This window comes from Melitaea cinxia, chromosome 24 (genome assembly GCF_905220565.1).
Source record: "Melitaea cinxia chromosome 24, ilMelCinx1.1, whole genome shotgun sequence".
Classification (NCBI taxonomy): domain Eukaryota; kingdom Metazoa; phylum Arthropoda; class Insecta; order Lepidoptera; family Nymphalidae; genus Melitaea; species Melitaea cinxia.
Window position 1 is genome coordinate 144,183 of NC_059417.1, and position 27,392 is coordinate 171,574.

The following is a 27,392-nucleotide window of genomic DNA, read 5'->3' on the forward strand; positions in this document are numbered from 1 at the left end:
ATGACAGTGAAGACGCAGTGGGCGCAGCTGGCTGCAGTTCGGGGAGCGATCAACCAAGTACTGCTTGTGTTTTTGAGTGAGTTTCTTAGTGATAAAGTTTAGTTAGATATGTATATTTACGGCTTTTTTTATTTTTTTCATTTTGGATAATGTCTGACAAATATAGAAAAAGTATTTTAATTCGAGAGGAAAACAAGATTTTATGAATATTTGGGAATTAAAATATTGCTTTGTTTTCTTTATATTTACATTACAAATTTCGAAAGATAGGCTTCCAGGACAAGCGTGGATTTGAACCAGTGTACTTTTTATTGCATCTCTGAATTCTGTCACAGCTCTGTCTCGGACATTGAGGAGTTGTAATCAGTTACGCTAGTAGCGAAAACTTTTTAAATTTTAAGTGTTGACTTAAATAACCATTTAAGAATTCTAAGATTATTATTTAACCGCTCGTGGTCGTTCTTCTGTATCTGTATTCTTTTTTAAAGGATAACACAAAGAAAGGATGAGATTCACAGCATTTTTTAAAAATGATAATAACAATAGATACCAAGGCATCAATAGTCTCAGCTACCTACTTGACCGGCGTGTCTTCTTGGGTCATACCCGTCGTTTATTTCATTTATATGTTTACAAGTACGGTTCAAATCATGGCATCAGGCATGTTGACATGTATATAAATTCTTTATCTTGTCACTTTTTTACGCCAATTTATCGATTTTGAAAGGACTTTCCGACTTTAACATTGATTGTTTTAGCAAAAACTAATGAAGTAAGGTAAATATAAACTTAATCATTTGTTGAAGTTGTAAATATCGAGTAGTGTTTGTGTGTGTAATGTAATAAGTATCACATATCATTGTTATATTGATGGTTGTGGTCATTGGATCGGATTTCAACTGAAATATAGCTAAATAATGAAAAATTACCGTTTTCGCAATTATTCCTTTATCTGTGCTATAAAACGTAGCTTCGTACCAAATTTCAAAATTCTGAGTTTACGGGAAGTACCCTGTAGGTTTTGATTCCCTTGTGAGTGTCGAAAATTTGCAGCATAATCGGCTGTATCTTTTTGATTGCGTTGGCTTAGATGTTTGATGAATTTCAGTTTAATACTTTTACGCGTTTCTGAGAAAAAAGGTCTTTACAGATAGACGGACAACAAAGTGATCCTATAAGGTTCCGTTATTTCCTTTTGAGGTACGGAACACTAAAAACTACAAAAGTAATAACGAAGTTATAGTTTTATTTCAATATAATGATGTAGTTAGGCATTTATTTACAATGTTCTGCATGACCGACTACCGCTTCACTGTAATCGCATTTTCCTCTCCTTTCGATCACAATGTGTGGATTATAATTAATGATGTAACTGAACAGGCGCGTGGCATTCCGCGCCGCGGAACCAATTGCTTAACTTATTTATATTATATGTATTTTCTCTTTATTTAGTTGGTGTATTGGAGTAGGGCACAGCTGGATTTACATCCTGTTAAAAATCTGGATCAGACCCTCTTTGAATTACCTTAACCTTACAGAAAATAATTTCAAAATAACATTGGTCTCAAACAGTGTTGTGTTCCTGTAGTGAGTATGTTGGCCAAAGATCCTGGGGAAGTACAGGGGTAGCGTCCGCAACGCGCTTACGATGCTTTTGGTGTTGTAGTCGTCTATAGGCTACGGTACTTTTCATATGATATGTATAAAAAAGCATACGCGTATAATGTGTTTTATCTCTAAAGGATCACTTCTTACGTTAAGTTGCCTCGCTCTCTGTTGAGGAAGATACAGGAAGGCAAGGTTTGATCCGTAATGCTCCGTTAGAAAAAGACATGATTTTAAATATAAACAAATGAAAGACGAGATCGATCGTGAGTAGAACACGTGGTACTGAAGTCTGCGGTCGTAGTGCTTTTTGGAAAGTACATTATTAAATGTTGTGTTTAGTACTTTTCAACCGACTTCCAAATAGGAGGGGTTCTCAATTCGATTGTATTTTTTATGTACGTTACCTCAGAACTTTCAACTGGATGGACCGATTTCAGTAAATTTATCTTAATCGAAATGGCGCGTGTCATGTAGTCCTATTTAAATTTGGTTGGGATCTAATGAGTACTTTTCGAGTTATAACTAATAATGAGTTTTTATTTGACTGTCGACCTACGTTACATTACATTACTGCATAACTTTTCACTGGGTATATTGATTTTGATAATTCTTGTTTTAATCGAAAGTAATGCTTGTCTTGTGGTTCCATTTAAATTAATTTTGATTGAGATCTGCTGACTGCTTTTTGAGTAATATTTGATAGCTTTACTATTTTGTCGTCTACTTACGTTGTTTTACGTTGACGGTTAAGGGTTCGATCCCCGCACATGACAAACATTTGTATTGGCCATACAGGTGTTTTCCGTGGTCTGGGTGTTTGTGCAGTCCTTGTGGGTCTCCCCACCGTGCCTCGGAGAGCACGTTAAGCCGTCGGTCCCGGTTGTTATCATGTACACCTGATAGCGATCGTTACTCATAGTAGGGATATATCCACCAACCCGCATTGGAGCAGCGTGGTGTATTAAGATCTGATCCTTCTCCTACATGAGGAAAGAGGCCTATGCCCAGTAGTGGGATATTACAGACTGAAGCGTACGCTGTAGTACTCGTCAATGTAATTCAAGTCGGTTTTGTTTTTCGTTGAAAGCAAACAAGATTATAAAGTTACAAGCTGTAGTACAGTACAGTGCTCATTAACACATAGATATCGTTTAGATTTTATAAGTGATAATATCAATCTATAAATCCTAGCTCCGACAGCGGGGGAAAGGTCTAGGTCGCAGTATAAGTGTTGCCAACTTGACACGTGCTCGCGAAGTTTGTCAATCGCGTGCCCTTAACGTTCATTCAACATCTCATTTATTTGACAACGTATAACAAACATCTATTAGCTCTCAATATTGACCACATCCGAGTTGCGCCACTCTTCGGATGTTCTGCGAAGTCTTGCAAAAGATGTGTACTTGGCCCAGAGCGGCAACTCTAAACAAATATGATGCTCGCTCGCTAGAACAGAGCGCACGCCGATGTTAAAGATTACGATTTATTTAAGTATTTTAATGTACGTGTGTAATGGTATGCTAAATAGCATTCATTAACCAGTTGCTCCATCAAAACTAACAAGCCGCTGATCGCCTATAAACACAATACTTCGATTTGCTGTGATGTGTATTGATACAGTGTCGTGTCAATGAATGTGTTCAGTAGAATCGGAAATGCGCGTCGAATGTTTTGTCCACAAACAAATGGCGTGATATTTTTTATGACGACTCGGTTTATTTTTGACTTACAGCACACAAAAGTATGATCAAAGAAAGTTCAGCAAACGGAATAAATAGTGGTCTATAATATAAATACATTTTTGTTAGTAGATAGTTAAAGAGGCTACTGAGGATATAATTTACGTGTAACAAATCAAGTCAATGTTATAAACCCTTGTTACAGTTTCTATACGGCTACGTGAGCCGTAAGCTTGTGCATCTGACAGTGGTTACCGTGGCCTGCAACACCAGAAGCATCGCAAGCACGGTGTCAACCTAATTCCCGAAACCGAACTATTTAAACGCACCATAAAATCTACATATCCTTGTCCGCAGTCAATGTACCGACGGTGTCGTTCGGGCTGGCGCTGGGCTGGGTGTCGCTGGTCAGCGGCGAGACAGCGGCGGGCGAGGGCGGTGGCGCGGGAGGCAAGGGTGGCGATGAAGCGGGGCGAGCCGCTGTGATAGCCTCCGTGACCACGTTCACCGCGTCGCTGGTGGGCGTGCCTCTGAGCGCACGCGCGCTGCTCGCCGGCAGGAAGGTCGCGCTCATCGCCACTTCAGCTTGCTTCGTGGTCGGTACGACTAAGGCCTTTCCCAGCATATGATAATCGTTTAGTATTACGCGTTGGCTTTAAACACACAGGCCGAAGACGGGCAGCAGCGTCTTAGGTGCGACAAAGCCAGCTCTGCGGTCATCAACCCGCCTGCCCAGCGTGGTGACTATGGGCAACACACATGAGTTCACGCATTTTTGGCACGAACTTGTGGAGGCCTATGTCCAGCAGTGGACTTCAATAGGCTGGAATGATGATGATGATGATTACGCGTTGAGTATCACGATTAAATATACTTGTGACACCATTTAAAATATAAAAACGACCAACTTTGGGTATCATCTATTAAACTATATTAATTAAATCCTTTATCTGTTCACGATTGTAATATTTTTTTATTATAAACACATTATTTATTTTCAATTGATTACACATGATGCCTAGTTTCATCACAAAGGCATCTTGTGCACAACAAAAAAAACCGACTTCAATTACATCGACAAGTAATACAACGTAGATCGACGAAAAAATAGTCAAGTAACTACGCGTTATCAAAGACTACTCAAAAAGTAGTTATCAGATCTCGATAAAATTTAAATGTGACCACATGATAAACATCAGCTTTTGATTAAATTAAAAATTATCAAAATCGGTACATCCAGTAAAAAGTTATGCGGATTTTCGAGAGTTTCCCTCGATTTCTCTTGGATCCCATCATCAAATCCTGGTTTTCTTATCACGGTACAAAACTAGGGATATCTCCTTTCCAACAAAAAAAAAAGAATTATCAAAATCAGTACACCCAGTAAAAAGTTATGTGGTATAATACAACGTAGGTCGACGAAAAAAGCGTCAAGTAAAAACGCATTATTAGATATAACTCGAAAAGTAGTTGTTAGATCTGAAATAAATTTAAATGGGACCAATTGACACACACCACCTTTCGATTAGAAAAAAATTGTGGAAATCGGTCTACCCGGTCAAAAGTTCTGATGTAACATACATAAAAAAAAAAATAATACAGTCGAATTGAGAACCTCCTCCTTTTTTGGAAGTCGGTTAAAAAGCGGTTATTTCAATATTACAAATAGACATTCCAATTATAGTTATTTGTATAGATTTTATGGTTTTGAGTTATATTGTGGAAATACGAGTAAATTAGACTTTTCTTATGCATTATTCTCTATTTTATTCCATTCTTCGTCGTTGCTTATCATAGGAACAGATGACTGTGTGTGTATGTTATAAGATATTTATTTGTATTTATATGTATATCAATATATACATATCATTGTTATGTACACTTAATGCATACATCACAGGTGACCGGAACAGTAGCGGCAGTTGTTTGGTATTGGGTAGCTAAGGGCGCGTGTGGTGTCGCCAGGTGTGCTGGTCGCTGAAGCTGGCCAGCGTGTGGGGCGGCGCGTGGCTGGTGCTGGCGGCGCGCGCGGCGGCCGGGCTGGGGGGCGCCGCCGCCTGGGCCCTGGCGCCGCTGCTGGCCGGCGAGGTGAGCGCGCCTCTACTGTACTGCAACTGAAGCTGGCCAGCGTGTGGGGCGGCGCGTGGCTGGTGCTGGCGGCGCGCGCGGCGGCCGGGCTGGGGGGCGCCGCCGCCTGGGCCCTGGCGCCGCTGCTGGCCGGCGAGGTGAGCGCGCCTCTACTGTACTGCAACTGAAGCTGGCCAGCGTGTGGGGCGGCGCGTGGCTGGTGCTGGCGGCGCGCGCGGCGGCCGGGCTGGGGGGCGCCGCCGCCTGGGCCCTGGCGCCGCTGCTGGCCGGCGAGGTGAGCGCGCCTCTACTGTACTGCAACTGAAGCTGGCCAGCGTGTGGGGCGGCGCGTGGCTGGTGCTGGCGGCGCGCGCGGCGGCCGGGCTGGGGGGCGCCGCCGCCTGGGCCCTGGCGCCGCTGCTGGCCGGCGAGGTGAGCGCGCCTCTACTGTACTGCAACTGAAGCTGGCCAGCGTGTGGGGCGGCGCGTGGCTGGTGCTGGCGGCGCGCGCGGCGGCCGGGCTGGGGGGCGCCGCCGCCTGGGCCCTGGCGCCGCTGCTGGCCGGCGAGGTGAGCGCGCCTCTACTGTACTGCAACTGAAGCTGGCCAGCGTGTGGGGCGGCGCGTGGCTGGTGCTGGCGGCGCGCGCGGCGGCCGGGCTGGGGGGCGCCGCCGCCTGGGCCCTGGCGCCGCTGCTGGCCGGCGAGGTGAGCGCGCCTCTACTGTACTGAGACTGAGGTAGTGCACACCTGGACATATTCTACCCGACTGGGGAGGTACCTCAATCTCACTCAAGGTGTCAGCCTGTAACATCACATTGCTGGGTATAGTATAGACCTTTCTCTACATGCAGGAGGAAGTACTACTCACTATATACCCTTACATCATGTATCAAAGAGTCAGTTCAGTTTCAGTATGGATCTCAAACAGAGCAGTATTAAAAACTGTCACAAGAGTGGAAACCGACTGGAACCACTTCGTTTACTATGCTGTGAATCAAAGTAACTAGTAAGAAGTAACAATAACAATACACTTTATTGTACACCAATACAGAAATAATACATATCAGATTGATTTTCACAGAGTATCATAAGGTATAAAGTGCGGCCTTAACGCTGAAAAGCGATCTCTTCCAGGCAACCTAGCGGCAGAGGAGATGGTATTTTTAGATAGATAGATACTCTTTATTGTACACAACAACGATCAACACAATGACATATTACAAATAAAAAACAGTGTACAAAGGCGGTCTTATCGCTAGAGTAGCGATCTCTTCCAGACAACCTTTGGGCATATAGGACACAGCGTAGTGAAAAAGCGGTAGGGAAGTGTACACAGAGAAGTGACAATTAGTGTCACCTAGAACAATATCAACTATCGAGTACAAATACACATACATATACAGCACAATTATTACACGGTATTGTGTAATGAGTATAATATAAGAACGAGTGTGTGAGTATAATGTAAGAACGAGTGTGTCGCGCCGCAGATGTGCAGCCCGCGGTTCCGCGGCGCGGCGGTGGCGGCGCTGGCGCTGGCGCACAACTGCGGCGCGCTGCTCATGTACCTGGCGGCCGACGCGGCCGCGCCGCAGCGGTGGGTATGTCACATGACATACGGTATACACACACAGCAGCCCATCGCAGTACACTGCTGGGCATAGGCCTCCATAAGTTTACGCCAAAAATAACGCGAACTCATATGGTTTGCCCATAGTCACCACGCTGGGCAGGCGGGTTGGTGACCGCAGTACTGGCTTTGTCGCACCGAAGACGCTGCTGCCCGTCTTCGGCCTGTGTATTTCAAAGCCAGCAGTTGGACGGTTATCCCGCCATCGGTCGGCTTTTTAAGTTCCAAGGTGGTAGCGGAACTGTGTTATCCCTTGTCGCCTCTTACGACACCCACGTGAAGAGAGGGGGTGACTATATTCTTTAGTACCGTAGCCACACAGTAGATACTGCTGGACATAGGCCTCCCCAAGTTCGCGCCACACATCCCGGTCTTCCGCAATCCTCATCCAGTCTACGCCGGCAATCTTACGTAGATCGTCGGTCCAACGGGCCGGAGGACGTCCCACACTGCGTTTGCCAAGACGCAATAACATACGGTATATCAGTTGATTATAAAAAATAAATTGTTAACTGAATTACTTACCGAGTTCACCAAAGTATTGATTTTTAAGTTTATAAGTTTAATTTATTTTTGCTTTCAAAAATTATTTAAATATTTTAAATAAATGATAGTTGTGTTAGATATTTTTTTATATATGTGTCGTGAAAAAATAATAATTAATATTGTATAATATATGTTGACAAGCGTTAATTCCGCCGATAAACTGTCACGCAGTTTGGAGCGTAAGGAATTGTAAAGTATTTATTTGGTCTAAAAAATATTATTTATTTATTTATTTATATATGTATATCTTATGCTGTGTGGTTACGGCATCAAAGAATATAGCCACCCCCTCTCTTCCCGTGGGTGTCGTAAGAGGCGACTAAGGGATAACACAGTTCCACTACTATCCTGGAACTTAAAAAGCCGACCAATGGCGGGATAACCATCCAACACAGCCCGAAAACGGGCGGAAGCGTCTTCGGTGCGACAAAGCCAGCCCTGTGGTCACCAATCCGCCTGCCCAGCGTGGTGATTATAGGCAAGACACATGAGTTTGCGCCATTTTTGGCGTGAACTTGTGGAGGCCTGTGTCCAGTAGTGGACTGCGAAAGACTGCTGCGATGTGCTGTGATATGTATGTCTTAAGTTTTTCTTAGTATCATATTATTTTTTATACGATGAAGTCGATAAAAGAGCGTACGTTCCAACACCAGAAGCATCGCGTGTTGCGTATCTTACCTCTAACCCTCCTCACGAGCATTGACTCCCTTACTCACTACAGGAACACAACACTACTTGAAGGCAATATCAATAGGCTTTGATCTTCTGTAAGGTTGAAAAGTTCCCCAGACGGGCTGCTCCAGATTTTGAACTTGTTAATTGTTGGTGTAAGATTATACCAGACTAGCTGTGCCCGCGGCTTCGCTCGCGTTGAAATCAGTTTGTCACAAAGTTTTCCCGGCAAACTTCCAGTGAAACTCTTATCAAAATCGGCTTAGCCATTCCGTAAACCTTCCTCTTGAAGCCCTCTCTCCATTGGTGAAACCTTATGAAAATCCGTTCAGTAGATTTTGAGGGAATCGATCACATACGCTTTTAGGCACTTTGCTTTATGATACATTAACTGTTGACGCCGCATTGGTGCAACGGTCACAGCTAAAACACATGGATTGTGCCGGTTGCGCTGGCGGTTGCGGGTTCGATCCCCGCACATGACATACATTTGTATTGGCCATACAGGTGTTTGCCGTGGTCTGGGTGTTTGTGCAGTCCTTGTGGGTCTCCCCACCGTGCCTCGGAGAGCACGTTAAGCCGTCGGTCCCGGTTGTTATCATGTACACCTGATAGCGATCGTTACTCATAGTAGGGAATATATCCGCCAACCCGCATTGGAGCAGCGTGGTAGATTAAGCTCTGATCATTTTCCTACATGGGGAAAGAGGCCTATGCCCAACAGTGGGATATTACAGGCTGAAGCGAACTGTTGCCCGCGTCTACGTCCCCGTGGTTAGGACGATATGCTTTACTATTAAGATGCTTAACGCAAATTCTTATTTTATTTCAGTCACTTGAAATGCTTATCACTCTGAGTAACTTTTTCAAAGGCACAATTTAGTATAATTTAATAGTTATTTTTATATAATCTCTCTATACACCACATGTTTAGTTATATTTCCAGCCTGCAGTATAAATAACCTATCAGGCGAACTTAGAGCTGCTGTATATGTTTCATACAAACTATCAACCCCAATTAAACCCCCTTAGTGGTAGAATAGCGCAAAATCCGTTCTTAGCGGACGTCTACTAACTATACCTCCCTTCCAAATTTCATGGCCATCCAGCGGTTTTTGAGTTCTCGTGATGAGTGAGTCAGTGACCTTTCTCTTTTATATATATAAATTACGATGTATTATTTGGACACTTCCTCACCATCTATAGAGCATTCATTTTAAATTTCAAGTCTCTTACTTCAAAAACATAGGACTTTCATACAAACTTCCAACCCTCGTTTTACCCCCTTAGGGGTCGAATTTTGTAAAACCCGTTCTTAAAGAATGTCTATCCCCTATAAGAAGCCTATCTGCCAAATTCCAAGTTTGTAAGTGTTATAGTTCCGGAGATTTCGTGATGAATGAGTAAACCTACCATCACCCGTTTTAACCCCAAAAGGGAGTTAATTTCTAAAGATATGTTATTTGGACACCTTCTCATTATCTATAAGGCATACATTTTAAATTTCAAGTCTCTTACTTCAAAAACACGGGACTTTCACACAAACTTCCAACCCCCGTTTTACCCTCTTAGGGGTCGAATTTCGTAAAATCCGTTCTTAGCGGATGTTTACGACCTATAAGGAGCCTTTCTGCCAAATTTCAATTTTGTAGGTGTTATAGTTTCGGAGATTTCGTGATGAGTGAGTCAACCTAATATACCCCGTTTTAACCCCAAAAGGGAGTTGCTTTCTAGAGATACATTATTTGGACACCCTCTCATTATATATAGAGCATACATTTTAAATTTCAAGTCTCTTATTTCAAAAACATAGGACTTTCATACAAACTTGCAACCCCCGTTTTACCCCCTTAGGGGTTGAGTTTCGTAAAATCCGTTCTTAGCGGATGTCTACATCCTATAAGGAGCCTACCTGCCGAATTTCAAGTTTGTAGGTATTATAGTTTCTGAGATTTCGTGATGAGTGAGTGACCTTTCGCTTTTATATATATTATTATAGATTATAGATTATAGATTATAATTATAATAATATAAGATTCTACCAGATTATAATATACCAGATTTATAATTTGAATGCTTAAAATTAGGTAACGAAAAAACAACGCACTTGGTTTTTTTTGGCGTTTAAAACCAAGTTGTTTATTTTAAACCAATCTTGAACCCGCGACAAAGAAGTGTTCACGTCATCATAATTTCCTTTTTACTATCAACTTCAAATATAAGAGACGTGTCATCTGCAAATAGCACTATATCACAAGTATACTTAACATAAAATGGCAGATCATTATTATATATTAAAAAAAAACGGATTTAGAATCGACCCCTGTGGAACGCCCATTTTTAGTACAGATCCAGAAGACTTCGTTCCGTTTATCGATATCGTTTGTCTATAATTACTGGGATCACTTCGACCTCACTTTTTAAAAAGTGGTAGTCATTATGTCTGATGTGTTTATCGCTAAAAGAGGCTTTAGATAAGAAAGAAAGGAGTCTGTTCTTAAACGACATTCTTTTTTTTCATGCCCTGGCTATTAGAAGGTTTATTATTATAAAGTAATACAAATTAGGACATAATTATCATGCTATGACTAGTAAGACTTAAAAAAGGGCTACAATCACCTTAGCGCGTAAAATTGCAAGATATAGCTAGTTTCCTTCAAAATAAATTGAATATTTCGTTTAAACTTTTATTCCATGCGCGTTCGAATGTATTTGAATACTTCCAGAACAATCCTGTGGTGGTGTCTGGGTTTGTCGGTTACGCACTGCGTCGTCTTCTCGTTTCTACCTGAGTCGCCCTCGTTCCTCGCGGCCAAAGGAAGAGTTAAGGTATGTGTGCTGTATGATTGTTGTATTCTACTCACAAGTTTCTTTTCTAAATACAAAGTGTGGCAAACAAGCGTACGGCCCACCTGATTGTAAGAGTATATCATAGCCTATGGACGCCTGCAACGCCAGTGCAAACTCGTTAGCGACCCTGCTCCCGCCCCTCCCCAGGAGTTCTGGCCTCCTTACTCAACATAGGAACACAGCACTACTTGAGACCACTGTTATTAAGCCGTGATCGGCAGGATGAGGTAATGTTCATCTTCCCTTCGTGACCAACCTAAATATAACACGTTGTCCCATTAAATCAAGAAGGTGATAATATTTTGCGAATATACAAAAAAGAGGACATTTCGTTTTTAGAGTGCTTAACAGGTAATGTAGAAAAATATTTTGCATTTTTATATATTTGATGTTTCTGGATCAATTTTCGTATAATGTGGCGATGATCTGATCATATTTATTCTGCACTGCTCATACTCATTTGCTCGTAGCAACAATAGCTCTATTAATGAAGTTTGTATTTTAATCAAATAATTAAATCAAACAATGATTATCTTATGATAATATCAAGTAATATCGTATGATTACGATACTTGTAGTACTACATAATTTATTTAAATTAACCTCGTGTTTACAATCGTAAAAAATAATCTTCAATTATTATTTACTCATAGTAAATACAACTGTGTACACAAACGCGACATCGAGTATATTAGAACCGGTTTCAATTTGTTTGACAACGTAAAAATTTCCTAAAATATACGAGTAAATATTTGCTATGCTTTAAATTTAACTACTTACTAGGTCACTACGTAAGACTCGGATACTCGACTTAACTTGATTTGAAAAAGATACAAATAAATATATAAATGCTGGCTTTGAAATACGCAGGCCGAAGACGGGCAGCAGCGTCTTCGGTGCGACAAAGCCAGCCCTGCGGTCACCAAACCGCCTGCCCAGCGTGGTGACTATGGGCAGCATACGAGTTCGCGCCAACTTTGGTGCGAACTTGTGGAGGCCTATGTCCAGCAGTGGACTGTGATAGGCTGAAATGATGATGATGATGAATGACGGTTCCCCGCAGGAGGCGAGCGCGGCGCTGGCGTGGCTCCGCGGGCTGTCGGTGGCCGACCCCGCGCTGGAGGCCGAGCTGCGCGCGCTGCCTCCCATAGAGCGCGCGCAGTCCTCCTGGAGCCTCACCAGAGAAATGTGTGGGTACACTATAGCAATCCAGTCTGCAGGTATCCCGCCATTCGATAAGGATTTTATTCAGTTATGGGATGTGGTCGTCGGTTTATCTATATCTACTGTGAATAGGCGGATAACGTTAAGCGTCAATCCTTTTAAGAAGTTTTAAATTCTTGCTACTGTTACCAGGTTTTTATTTTTCGTTTGATAGAACTTACCTTTTTTGTATACGAATAGGGGAGAAAATAGCGTATGGCTTATCTTACCTGAGCGTAATTGTCGCGGGTAGACTTTGTAACAGTAGAAGCATCGCAGATGTGTTGCCTTACCTTTGACACTGCCTCGGAGTTCTGGCAACCTCACTCACCATACGAACACAACTCTGTTGAGAGCAGTATTACTAAGCCGTGGTCTTCTGTAAGGTTGCGGTATTCTTCCAGTCGGTCCAGATTTTAAGCAGGATATTAGTGCTTGTACCCTTATTCAGAAAACTTGTTTGTACTGAAGCTATAACATTTGAACCACAGTGAGCGACCCGCAAAGACGTCGCGCCTTTATAATCGGTGCGCTGGCGGTGATTGGGCAGGAGGCGTGCGGCGTGCTCGCCATCCTGCAGTACGCGGAGCGCGTGTTCGTACTGGCGCGAGACGAGGAAGCCCACGTGACGTCACAGCTGTCGCCCGCGCTCAACGTGACGTCACAGCTGTCGCCCACGCTCAACGTGACGTCACAGCTGTCGCCCGCGCTCAACGTGACGTCACAGCTGTCGCCCGCGCTCAACGTGACGTCACAGCTGTTGCCCGCGCTCGACGTGACGTCGCCGTTGTCGCCCGCAAGACAAGCTGTCATAGTGGGCGCTGTCCAGCTCGTCGCGTCCGCGCTGGCGCTGTATCTCGTCGAGCGAGTAGGAAGGAGGGTTCGTTACTAATAGTTATATACTAAGTCAAGATATATTTTATTTTAAGTAAGGTACTAAGATAGGTGTGTAGGGTACTATTCTTGAATCTATTTTCGAACTAGACTAGATTTATAATAGAAAAACCTGCTTTAACCACACATCTCTATCAAGGTTGTTAAGTTGTAACGAGTAAAAGACACACTTGACAAAGTTGTCATATTGTTTTGGCAGCTATAATGGTAAACAATAAAAACAAATTAAATTTAAGTTAAACGGAAACAAGAAATTTGTGTTTCTGTAGTTTTTAACTCGGTCCTAACAGATATACGAGTATATGTAGTGTTTAGACAAGTAATACGACGTAGGTAGACAAAAAAATAGTCAAGTAAATACGCGCTATCAAAGATTACTCAAAAAAAGGTACCTAATTTAATCTCGACCAAATTTAAATGGATCATTTAAGTCAAGTAAAGCATTTACTTTCAGCTAAAATAAGAACCATCAAAATCGGTACACCCAGTGGAAAGTTATGCGGTATAATACAACGTAGTTCGGAAAAAAAATAGTCAAGTAAATACGCATTATTAGTAACTCAAAAAGTACTTGTCAGATCTCAATTAAATTTGAACGGGACCATATGAAACGTATAATCTTTCGTTTAAAAATTTTTTTCTCAAGTATGAGTAAAAGATTTATATTGGTTTGATGTAAAGAATAATGTATTCAGTTCCTTCATCTACTGATAGATGGCGTTGTGCGTCCGAGTCAAAAACTAACGTATTTAGTTCCTTCATCTATACTATAAAAATGAGTCGCTGAATGTGTTGCTAAGCGCAAAACTCGAGAACGGTTGGACCGATTTCGCTAATTCTTTTTTTTAAAATATTCCTTGAAGTACGAGGATGGTTCTTACGGAGAGAAAAATTCAAAAAAAAAATTACACTTTTCTATACTCCCATACAAAAGATTTGTGATAATACTTAAAAGTCAATTTGAACTTTAATACCATACGATAAAGTTTGTGTTAGGCGATACGAAGTTCGCCGGGTCAGCTAGTTTACTAATAGATGGCGTTATGTCGTCTGTTAAATCGCGCTGTCAAGATCATTTTATAGATGTACTTAAAATACTTCTGATTGTATTTATACGAGTTTGAATATATGAATTAAGTGAACGTGTGTTTCATTTTTAAACCGACTTCAAAAAAGGAGGAGGTTACTCAATTCGACCGTATATATGTGTAGATTTTTTTAATGTGTGTTCGGGGATAACTTCGTCGTTTATGAACCGATTTTGATAATTCATTTTAGTTGGAAAGGAGATATCTCAGGTGTGGTACCATGATAAGAAAGCCAGGATCTGATGGTGGAATCACAAAGAAATCGATGGAATCCCTCAAAAATCGCAGTGAGGATCAACTTACGTTATATTACTTGTCGATGTAATTGAAGTTGTTTTTTTTTTGTGTTTGCGAGGAAACACAATTATTAACAAGTAATACATTAAAAAATACAATTAAATTGACAACCTCCGTCTTTTCTGGAAGTCGGTCAAAAATAATTATCAGATATTATAAAATACACAAACACGTTCCTGAACGTAAACGAAAGTAGGTCAAATATGATCTTTGCTCGAGTAGTAGTAGTAAGTGAGGGACGGGCGCTGTGGACGCAGCCGCTGCTGGTGTGGAGCGCGGGCGCGGCGGGCGGCGCGCTGGCGCTGGCGGCGGCGCTGGCGGGGCGCAGCGCGCGCGGCGCCGCGGCCGCGCTCGCGCTCGCCGTCGCCGCGGACTCCGCCGGCCTGCAGCCCGCGCCCTACGCGCTGCTGGCCGACATGTTCCACTACCAGGTGGGCCCGGCTCCGCTCACACTCTCGTCACTCACGGCGGGGCGCAGCGCGCGCGGCGCCGCGGCCGCGCTCGCGCTCGCCGTCGCCGCGGACTCCGCCGGCCTGCAGCCCGCGCCCTACGCGCTGCTGGCCGACATGTTCCACTACCAGGTGGGCCCGGCTCCGCTCACACTCTCGTCACTCACGGCGGGGCGCAGCGCGCGCGGCGCCGCGGCCGCGCTCGCGCTCGCCGTCGCCGCGGACTCCGCCGGCCTGCAGCCCGCGCCCTACGCGCTGCTGGCCGACATGTTCCACTACCAGGTGGGCCCGGCTCCGCTCACACTCTCGTCACTCACGGCGGGGCGCAGCGCGCGCGGCGCCGCGGCCGCGCTCGCGCTCGCCGTCGCCGCGGACTCCGCCGGCCTGCAGCCCGCGCCCTACGCGCTGCTGGCCGACATGTTCCACTACCAGGTGGGCCCGGCTCCGCTCACACTCTCGTCACTCACGGCGGGGCGCAGCGCGCGCGGCGCCGCGGCCGCGCTCGCGCTCGCCGTCGCCGCGGACTCCGCCGGCCTGCAGCCCGCGCCCTACGCGCTGCTGGCCGACATGTTCCACTACCAGGTGGGCCCGGCTCCGCTCACACTCTCGTCACTCACGGCGGGGCGCAGCGCGCGCGGCGCCGCGGCCGCGCTCGCGCTCGCCGTCGCCGCGGACTCCGCCGGCCTGCAGCCCGCGCCCTACGCGCTGCTGGCCGACATGTTCCACTACCAGGTGGGCCCGGCTCCGCTCACACTCTCGTCACTCACGGCGGGGCGCAGCGCGCGCGGCGCCGCGGCCGCGCTCGCGCTCGCCGTCGCCGCGGACTCCGCCGGCCTGCAGCCCGCGCCCTACGCGCTGCTGGCCGACATGTTCCACTACCAGGTGGGCCCGGCTCCGCTCACACTCTCGTCACTCACGGCGGGGCGCAGCGCGTTGTTCTACCTTTGACACTCCCTCGGAGCTCTGGCCACCTCACTCACCACACGATCACACAACTATTTGAGAGCAGTATTATTAAGCCGTGGTATTCTGTAAGGTTGCAGTATTCCTCCAGTCGGGCTGGTCCAGATTTTAAGCAGAATATTAGTGTGTACCCTTATTCAGAATACTTGTTTGTACTGAAGCTATAATATTTGAGCCACAGTGAGCGACCCGCAAAGACGTCGCGCCTTTATAATCCTCACACGCGCGCCTCCCGCAGTTCCGCGGCTGCGCGCTGCTGCTGGCCAGCGCGGGCGCGAGCGCCGGCAACGCGCTGGAGGTGGCGCTGTTCCCGCTGGCGGCGCGCGCCGGCCTGCGCGCCGCGCTGGCGCTGGCCGCCGCGCTCACGCTCGCCTACGCGCTGTTCGCGGCGCTGCTCGTGCCCGAGACGCGCGGCCGCCAGCCCGAGCAGATCTACGCGGAAGTGGGGCCCGCGCCGCCGGGCGCCGGTGGGCGGACAGAGTGCACGGGCGTGTGATAGCCTTTAGCTTAGTTTAAGATTCTTGTAATATATTTTTGTAATATATTTTGTATTTCAACTTGGTATTTTATTCTTTAGCAACACCTCGATAATATATCTGTTATGTACCCGATCATATAAGAAAAGCTAAGGATAATATGAAAAAAGCTCAATAACTAAATAAATTTGCCCTCACACGCGACTGGAGACTCCTTGAGAACAATTACTATGACATTTGAAAACTAAAATATACTATGAAGTTAATCAAATTATAATCAATTAAAACACGAAATTTCTCAAATCAAACCATAAATTGACGCTCACTATTCGTATCGGCACAGTACATACATACATACATACTGGTATACTATTACGCCTATCTCGCTGCAGCTAAAAACGTTAACATTACTCTCAAGGTCATTACTGTATCGTTCTTGTTTTTCAAACCGCATGCTTTATATTTAGTAAGTACGCGCAACGACGATAAAATTACTCAACAATATTAGGAAGGTAGGTATGTAATGAATCCTCGTGAGGTCGTAAGTTGACGACAGACCCCGGCGGTGCCGACGTGGACCGCTCGCATATTTCGTCTTTACCTCCGTTGAATTTCTTCGCTATTCCGTGACGTGGGACGAATTCTGCATAAATATCTCGTAGTTTAGAGCTTCTCTTTGTACCCTTAATCTTCAATTGATGAAAATTTTCCTTTTTTGAAAAATCCTCTCACGAGCCTTTTATTTTATCTTATTAAAAGTATAAAAAACAAGCAAAAAAAATCTTTGGATTCGATATGAATTTAGAGTACTATCCAAAACAAATTTTAAGCAGAAATAAAATTGACGACGCGTTGGCGCAGCGGTAATAGCACTGGCTGTTGCGCTGACGGTAGCGGGTTCGATTCCCGCTCACGACACATTTATATCGACCATATAGATGTTAGTCGTGGGCTGGGCGTTGTGTTTGTGTATTGTGTGTGTTTCCGGACCTCCGACACAGGAGAAAATCCTACTGGGGGCCATTGAGTTTGAAGCGTTTTATATAAAATGTTCAAACAGAGACTTATGCTTTTAACTCAACAAAAGTTACATACAATATAATTACGATAAGCAATTATTTATAAGATAATCAAAGAAACTTAACATTCAAACCGCATTAATTAATTTAGACTAACTACAGAAAACTGTAGCACGTAACAAACTTTAGCGAAAGTCACTTCAAAGGGAATATAGTTTGTCTTCCGGTAACCATGGCAACGCGGCCGCTACGTCGATACCAACTAGCGTAGAACAGAATGATTGCGAAAATACGCCAATCCGCGTCCATTTGTCGCTGGACTGGCTTCAATTGAGCGAGAGACATTCATAGCCGAGTCAATGGGAAGTGATAAAATATGTGATCGTGAAGCAGGGATCAGTGATGCAGTGATTTGTGTTGCTGCGACAAACGTGCGAGTACACGAGGACGAGCGGAGGAAACAGCGCTAGCAAAGGTACCCAGTGGAGCAGTCGTAAGTAATAGGAAATTAGAAGTTAATAAATAATAATAATTAATTAATAAAATAAAAATAAATAAAAATAATTAATATTTAAAGTAAAAACATAAATAAATAATACATTGGAAAAAATAAACGGAAATAAATATCATAATAATTATGTTAAGTAACATATTTATAATATCAATTCGCTTTTTTTTTGTTAAACAATTTTTTCAAGAATATAAATTCGTGTTTTTTAAAAGGACCGGACCTAACCGGCTGATCAGGATGAGATGAGATTTCCTGATCTGGACCCGATCAGAAAATATCATCTCATCATGATCAGGTCCAGACCAATCATCTGCGTTACATGCCTTATCGAGTCCTGATCAGGCATGCCTGGTCCGGTCTTTCTAAGGAAGACGAAAAAATTTCTACTCGGGACTGTACATGTAACCGTGTGTACCATTGCTATTTATATTAACAGGCTTTCTAAGCAATTGATGATTCAACATTCTAAGTGAAGTTTCAGTAATTGTAGGTTTCGAAGTTCAAGCTATTTTTAGCCGACTTCAAATAGGAGGAAGTTTTCAATTCGACTGTATTTTTATGTGTAATCTCATCACTTTTGCAATCCAAAGTCGTGCTTGTTATGTAAATTAGATTGACACTGATGAATACTTTTTGATGCATCCTTAATTATGTGTTTTCATTGATTATTTTTTCGTCTACCGATGTTGTACTCATCCATGTAAATTGAAGTCGATTTTTTTTTATTTCATTATTATCTTATACATTTTGCGTGTGGTACATATACATTCAGATTCATTACATACAACTAATTCCAACAAACACTGACAGAGTTAAAATTTGTAATTTATGTGTATTTTTCTTGATAATTCCTACCAATATTATAAATGTGAATGTAAGTTTGTTTGTTACGTTTTCACGCATCTTGAAACTTTGTACACATATTCTTAGAGGTATTAGAAGTAACATAGGATCATCATCATCATCATCATTACAACCTATACAGTCCACTGCTGGACATAGGCCTCCACAAGTTTACGCCAAAAATAACGTGAACTCATGTGTTTTGCCCATAGTCACCACGCTGGGCAGGCGGGTTGGTGACCGCAGTACTGGCTTTGTCGCACCGAAGACGCTGCTGCCCGTCTTCGGCCTGTGTATTTCAAAGCCAGCAGTTAGATGGTTATCCCGCCATCGGTCGGCTTCTTAAGTTCCAAGGTGGTTGTGGAACCTTGTTATCCCTTAGTCGCCTCTTACGACACCCACGGGAAGAGAGGGGGTGGCTAAATTCTTGAGTGCCGTAGCCACACAGCACATAATAACACATAACATAGGATACTTTTTATTAAAAAAAATCAACGTGAGCGAAGCCGCGGGTAAAAGCTAGTATAGCAATATTACGGCTCCATCGTACTGATCTGATAATTAAAGTAAAATGTAAGGACTGAAACTCTTCGACGGCAAACGGTGTATATCTCCAGTTGGGGCTACAAAACTATGCTGGAAAGTTTTGGAATTCTTATTATAGGGCTTAAGTGTGACAGTATTTTACCACCACAAATGATTAAGTACGTGATCATTCTAGTACATGTAACTTTGTCAATACATGTGATTTCTCCTTCTAGTGAATCAGTACGATGGGCTTACTGGACAAGTTGTCAGCGTGGTTCAGCGGTGGCGAACAAGCCACAGTGTTGGTGCTCGGCTTGGACGGAAGCGGAAAGACGTCCACGCTCAATGCCATGCGTCCTCCTGAGCAGCGCGTGACGCACACCGTGCCCACTGTTGGGCACCAGAAGGATTACTTCCAGAGTGAGTAGTTTATTAGTTCTAATGTAATAAAATTTTGAGATCATCGTGTTAATTTAACACAAGGACCCAATCTCACTAGTTTTAATAGTGGTTGGCGTCGTGAAATTTCCACGCATTTCTTTTTTATTTATTTATTCATTTATTTTCTTACATCTAATATTACAGGCATAACCCAATTCATTAGACATAGTAAAGGAGACAAAAAGCAAAAGGAAAAAAATGTTCAACTACAATTTAAAAAAAAATTAGCTGACTTAAACAATAATACTAAAAACAAAACAATGTGGCATTAATAAATATAAAAACATTAAATTCATTTCTCATAACATATATACAAAGTAACTTTTGCGAATTCACTCCACGAACAAGAAAAACAGTCTAGTGTGTCAGCCTTTTGTATGTACGTCATCAAAAAGTGAAGAAGCGTAGTTGATCGTAGAAGTAGATGACTGTATCTAGCACATATACTTGTGCACCGTATAACAGAAGAGCGCAGTAACGCACACTGCTCGCGGTACACCGCAGGTGGCGGAGTGTCGTTCAGCGCGTGGGACGTGTCAGGCGCGGCGCGCATGCGCCCGCTGTGGGAGCGCCACTACCGCGACGCGCACGCCGTCATCTTCGTCGTGGACTCCGCGGACCACCTGAGGCTGGGTCTGCTATAACCAATCACTGATAATACACCACCACTGACGTAGGGCACAGCAGGAATTTCCTGCTCAAAATATGGAGCAGCCCGACTGGAGAAGTACCTCGACCTTACAGAAGATCACAGCTAAATAATACTGTTTTCAAGCAGTATTGTGTTCCTGTTGGTGAGTAAGGTGATCAAAGCACCTGAGGGGATTGGGGATTGGGTCGGCAACGCGCTTGCGATGCTTCTGGTGTTGCAGGTGTCTATGGCGCTACGGTAATCGCTTGCCATCAGGTGAGCCGTACGCTTGTTTGCCGAACTGGTGATATTAAAAAAAGTCTAGCCGCGGCCCCTCGCCCAGCAGCCAGCTGGCGGCCGTCAGCGCCGCTCCCGCAGCTGGCGCGCCAGCCAGGCGACGTGATAAAAAAAAAAATCAATGACCATTTGAGGATGCTTTTGAAGCCTATTTCAATAAAGTTTTTATTTTTATTTTGATTAACTCCTACTGCGAAACCTATTTTAACATTATGGTAAAGTATACAAGTATTTTGTTACATATTTTCGATAATTAATTAAAACCCTGAATCTGCTGCTGAGAGTTCCAGCTTCGCATTTTAGTATCTTTTATACTTTAAGCAACCACAAAAATAAGGTTCAATGAAATTTATGTTGGTGTTAAATTGGTGGAGTAAGCTCTGATCCTTCTCCTACATGGGGAAAGAGGCCTATGGCCAGTAGTGGGATATTACAGGCTGAAGCGAAATTTATTCTCTCAGAAGGTTCAGTAAAGGGCGAGGGTTAGTATAGTCAACTGTTATTCCTTATAATCAAAAAAACAAAAATATACACCAGTAAGAGTAACTAATTATATGTAGGTATGAATATAATCTTAATTTAATCGTTCTGAATGACCAACTCCGGTATAATCATTATATGGCGGCGGGGGACTGCAGTGGTGGCGCGCGAGGAGCTGGAGCTGCTGCTGGCGCACCCCGACATGTTCGGGCGGCGCGTGCCGCTGCTGGTGCTCGCCAACAAGAGCGACGCGCCGCACGCGCTGTCCGCCGCGCACGTCGCCGCCGGTACTCGCTCGCCTCACTCGACTGACTCACTGTACACTCGTTACTTTACTCCAACAAGAGCGACGCGCCGCACGCGCTCTCCGCCACGCACGTCGCCGCCGGTACTCGCTCGCCTCACTCGACTGACTCACTGTACACTCGTTACTTTACTCCAACAAGAGCGACGCGCCGCACGCGCTGTCCGCCGCGCACGTCGCCGCCGGTACTCGCTCGCCTCACTCGACTGACTCACTGTACACTCGTTACTTTACTCCAACAAGAGCGACGCGCCGCACGCGCTGTCCGCCGCGCACGTCGCCGCCGGTACTCGCTCGCCTCACTCGACTGACTCACTGTACACTCGTTACTTTACTCCAACAAGAGCGACGCGCCGCACGCGCTCTCCGCCACGCACGTCGCCGCCGGTACTCGCTCGCCTCACTCGACTGACTCACTGTACACTCGTTACTTTACTCCAACAAGAGCGACGCGCCGCACGCGCTGTCCGCCGCGCACGTCGCCGCCGGTACGAGCTCGCCTCACTCGACTGACTCACTGTACACTCGTTACTTTACTCCAACAAGAGCGACGCGCCGCACGCGCTCTCCGCCACGCACGTCGCCGCCGGTACTCGCTCGCCTCACTCGACTGACACTGTACACTCGTTACTTTACTCCAACAAGAGCGACGCGCCGCACGCGCTGTCCGCCGCGCACGTCGCCGCCGGTACTCGCTCGCCTCACTCGACTGACACTGTACACTCGTTACTTTACTGATACAAGAGCGACGCGCCGCACGCGCTGTCCACCGCGCACGTCGCCGCCGGTACTCGCTCGCCTCACTCGACTGACACTGTACACTCGTTACTTTACTGATACAAGAGCGACGCGCCGCACGCGCTGTCCGCCGCGCACGTCGCCGCCGGTACTCGCTCGCCTCACTCGACTGACACTGTACACTCGTTACTTTACTGATACAAGAGCGACGCGCCGCACGCGCTGTCCGCCGCGCACGTCGCCGCCGGTACTCGCTCGCCTCACTCGACTGACACTGTACACTCGTTACTTTACTGATACAAGAGCGACGCGCCGCACGCGCTGTCCGCCGCGCACGTCGCCGCCGGTACTCGCTCGCCTCACTCGACTGACACTGTACACTCGTTACTTTACTCCAACAAGAGCGACGCGCCGCACGCGCTCTCCGCCACGCACGTCGCCGCCGGTACGAGCTCGCCTCACTCGACTGACTCACTGTACACTCGTTACTTTACTCCAACAAGAGCGACGCGCCGCACGCGCTCTCCGCCACGCACGTCGCCGCCGGTACGAGCTCGCCTCACTCGACTGACTCACTGTACACTCGTTACTTTACTCCAACAAGAGCGACGCGCCGCACGCGCTCTCCGCCACGCACGTCGCCGCCGGTACGAGCTCGCCTCACTCGACTGACTCACTGTACACTCGTTACTTTACTCCAACAAGAGCGACGCGCCGCACGCGCTCTCCGCCACGCACGTCGCCGCCGGTACGAGCTCGCCTCACTCGACTGACTCACTGTACACTCGTTACTTTACTTCAACAAGAGCGACGCGCCGCACGCGCTTTCCGCCACGCACGTAACAATACACATTAAAGATCTCTCCCTTTTTTCGAAGTCCGTTAAAAATATACAATACGCGAAAGGCGCTTACGGACGTAAACGTAACTTAGTGATAAATATATTTTATTTCATTTGATGATACAGTCGGTATCTAAAGAGTCATGTCCTTCCTTGGAATTTAAAATGTAATCTTGTCTCCTATACCGCGAGGTTTCACGTTTTAATAAGAATATGTGTTACAATAGAACAACGAATGGTTTACAACGAATTTCTATTTTTTATACAACTAGATCGGTACACAAGCGTATGGCTCACGTTGTCGATCCTTGTTGTGTCCCCCCATCACCACAAGAGCTCTGGTCACCTTACTCATCACAGGAACGTAACACTGCTTGAAAATAGTATTATTTAGCTGTGACCTTCTGTAAGTGCGAGGTACTTCCCTCGGTATGGGTTGTCTGGAAGAAATGGCTAATTAGCCATAAGTCCGCCCATTGTACTTCACTGTCTGTAACTATCTTTATGCTTTGTTTGTAATATATTTGTGGTGTACAATAAAGTATAAAAATACTTCCCCAGTCGTGGTGTTCCAGATTTTGAGCAGGATATTTCCTGCTGAGTCCTACCTCAATTCTTTCTGTTCTATTTTCCTACGTGATTATTTTTACTTTACAATACTCGATATCTGTTTCAATATTTGTTTAATTTTTTGGCCTATAAGTGTGAACAAAAGAACAAATATGATGGCGTTTCCGTCGGATGTCAGGTTGACATGCTGTCGACCTAACGAAGAGTTATTGTCGATGGTAGTGCGGGCAGCCATCTTGAACGATACTTTCGAATAAGATGGCGCTCGCGCACCACGCTTGTGACGAATCGCTAAGACTACCGCCATCTACCCTCACTTTAATAATAAAATGAGTTCCTGCGAAGGCCCTTCTGGCTTTTTAAATACCTACTTATTATAAAATAACTAACTAAATCGTTTTTCAATATCAATCAACTTTGGGCCTACTTCTCAATTGTTATAAAATTCGTGTCTGCGTTCCGCAGTGTAGTAGGTGACTACGCAGTACTCTACTAAATAGTGCTCGTCCAATAAATTACAAAAGAAACAATCAAGTAGCACTTAAAACGTTATTTATAGCAAGCTTTTAGCTCCTTGCGGCGAGAATTATTATGATTATATATCTATTTAGAAAATAAAATAAAAGCTGACTTTTATACACAATCGCAAAAATGGCGTTGTAGGGCAGATGTTAAAATTCTACATCCAACGGTTCATATTCATATATGTATAAATTATACATAAATGCAGTCCATGCAATAGCCAGGGCTTTTATATATTTTGACAATCGTTGCCATCCACTTAATGGTCAACGCTAACGTGACACAAAAAATATGAACACGTATTTACTTTGTACTCGTTCACGTATTATTATGGACTACTGCCCACTGCTGGGCATAGACCTCTTTTTCCATGTAGCAGAAGGATCGTAGCCTAACCCAGCACACTGCTCCACTGCGGGTTGGCGAATATATTACCTACTATGAGTAACGATCGCTATCAGGTGTGTGATAACAACAGGGATCGACAGCTTAACATGCTCTCCGAGGCTCTCCGAGGAGACCCACAAGATTAGGTATCTAAATCGAAAAGAAATTATTTTACAAATATCCGCCCCGAGCGGCAATCAAACCCGTAAAACCGTTTAGGGCTCACGCACCACTACACCGGAGCGGCTGCTAATCTAAATGTAGACGATAATTTGCACGCTTTTATTTTTTTGTTACCCACACATTAGGGAATTCTAAACATTTTTTGATATCATATCAAAAATCGACCGTTCATAAGTCAAAGATTTCCATTGTAATATGAAACTTTGAATAGTTACGGGTTTCTGTAAAGAACTCACTATAGACGGCGCCACGGTCGCTTAGACCGAATATAAAATCATCATATCAAAAATTTCGATCTAGCGGGTATATCGTTAGCACCGACACGGTAAGTCGGAAATGCAGGTTCGATCTCCGCTGGAATGGTCGATTTTTGATATGATATTAAAAAATGTGTAGACGATAATTTGAAACAGATAGTGACAGAAGTCTGTGTGGCTACGGGAACTGTGTGGCTACGGTACTCAAGAATATAGCCACCCCCTCTCTTTCTGTGGGTGTCGTAAGAGCCGACTAAGGAATAACACAGTTCCGCTACCACCTTGGAACTTAAAAAGCCGACCGATGGCGGGATAACCATCCAACTGCTGGCTTTGAAATACACAGGCCGAAGACGGGCAGCAGCGTCTTCGGTGAGACAAAGCCAGTACTGCGGTTACCAACCCGCCTGCCCAGCGTGGTGACTATGGGCGACACACATAAGTTCGCGTTATTTTTGGCGTAAACTTGTGGAGGCCTATGTCCAGCAGTGGACTGTATAGGCTGTAATGATGATGTAATGATTGACAGAAGTGTTCCCTCGCAGCTCTCGGGCTGGAGCGCATCGGCGACAAGCCGTGGCACGTGTGCTCGAGCAGCGCGCTGTCGGGCGCCGGGCTGGCGGACGCCGTCGCCTGGCTGGCGCGCCAGCTGCGGGAGCGGCGCGCGCGCTGACGGCCACCAGCCGACTGCTGGCCGAGGGGCCGCGGCTAGTCTTTAGATTAAGTGCCGTCATTTTAAACTTAGATCGGTTAGGGCTATTTTTTATGCCGAACAACGGTCAAATTTTGAGCTTAGATAATTCGACGGCTCTTAATTTAAAGACTTGGCCGGGTCCGCAGATTCTCGTCTTTAAGTGAATAATAATAATAATAATAATAACTAAAAATAATAAGTGAAACATTTGTTAACAGTGTTTATACTGTCTATTTGAAAATGTTAAAAAATAAAATCGTATATACTTAAAATTTGACATTTTAATGTATATGATGATAATTGTATTTTTTATAAATATAATTAATAGTAGTTTATGCAACTGTCATATAATGAAGGGTATTAAAACACGAGTGTGAGTTTATGAAACGAGCGCAGCGAGTTTCATAATAGTAACGAGTGTTTTAATACCCATGTTATATGCAGTTGCATACACTACTTTATCTTCACTAATGCAATTAATCAAACAACAAGAGTAAAAGCTGACAATAGTTTATTTATAATAATTGTTCAAATTTTGGATGGTACAATTTTGAAAGTTAATGTTAATTATTGATCCAGCAGCTGTAGCGGTCGCGGGGCAAGCAGTAGAGCTCGTAGACGGAGTCGGAATAAGTTATTATATTCTTTTTCATATAATTTTCTACATTTTTCTGGCAAAAGATTGTGAGTTAATTCTGTTGCCAATTCTAGAATATCCGGAGGCGTACAAATATCATCATCGCTAGCCATTTTTAACTTTTAATTTATTAAATTAAATTCACGCGTACGTGTATTGTCACAGTGATTTTGCCGCCATTAAAATCTAACCAATGAGAGCGCAGCTGCGCGCATGCGCGCGATGTTATAATGAGATTTTACGATATCGATGTGGATATTATACCATCATGTGAAATTGCTTAAACTGAGTGTTTTGTTGTCTGCGCTATAACAGTAGTAATTATAAGTCAAGTATTGGAAACATAAGTAGAATGTTACAACATTAGTGTAGATAAATATATATAAGGCATTAGTTTATTACTTAAAATTGGAATCAGAAAATTATACAAGGTGTTGCTCTGAAAAAAAAAATATTATACAATTTTTAACCGACTTTCAAAAAAGGAGGAGGTTCTCAATTCGACTGTATTTTTTTTTCCTTTTTGTTATGTATGTGACATCAGAACTTTTGACCGGGTGGACCGATTTCGACAATGTTTTTTTAATCGAAAGGTGAACCGACCGACCTACGTTGTATTATACCACATAACTTTTTACTGGATGTACCGATTTTGATAATTCTTTTTTTTTGGAAAGGAGATATCCCTAGTTTGGTACCATGATAAGGAAACCAGGATTTGATGATGGGATCCCAGAGAAATCGAGGGAAACTCTTGAAAATCCGCATAACTTTTTACTGGGTGTACTGATTTTGATAATTTTTTATTTAATCGAAAGCTTATGTTTATCACGTAGTCACATTTAAATTTCATTGAGATCTGATTTCAACTGTTGGAGTAATCTTTGATAATGCGTATTTACTTGACAAATTTTTCGTCTACTTACGTTGTATTACTTGTCGATATAATTGAAGTCGTTTTTTTTTCGTTCGCCTGCAAACACGATTATTCTTTATATTTTATGATACAAAAATAAATATAAAACCCTTAACTTACCTGAAAAAACAAAGAAACGACATTTCAACTTTCACCGATTCCTATACATA

General features: G+C 44.2%; 1 protein-coding gene across 1 annotated transcript; it reads left to right on the forward strand.

Annotated features, from left to right (window-relative positions):
* LOC123665729 (solute carrier family 2, facilitated glucose transporter member 6-like) lies at window positions 1-25,648 on the forward strand. The gene is made up of 15 exons (XM_045599990.1): window positions 1-76; window positions 3,645-3,883; window positions 5,253-5,293; window positions 5,416-5,512; window positions 6,846-6,952; window positions 10,930-11,032; window positions 12,117-12,243; window positions 12,748-13,136; window positions 14,793-14,966; window positions 16,186-16,439; window positions 19,566-19,744; window positions 20,270-20,398; window positions 21,332-21,390; window positions 23,074-23,092; window positions 25,521-25,648. Exons 1-15 carry the CDS (start codon window positions 1-3, stop codon window positions 25,646-25,648), a joined length of 2,121 nt encoding a protein of 706 aa, XP_045455946.1.
* The last annotated feature ends 1,744 nt before the right edge of the window (window positions 25,649-27,392 follow it).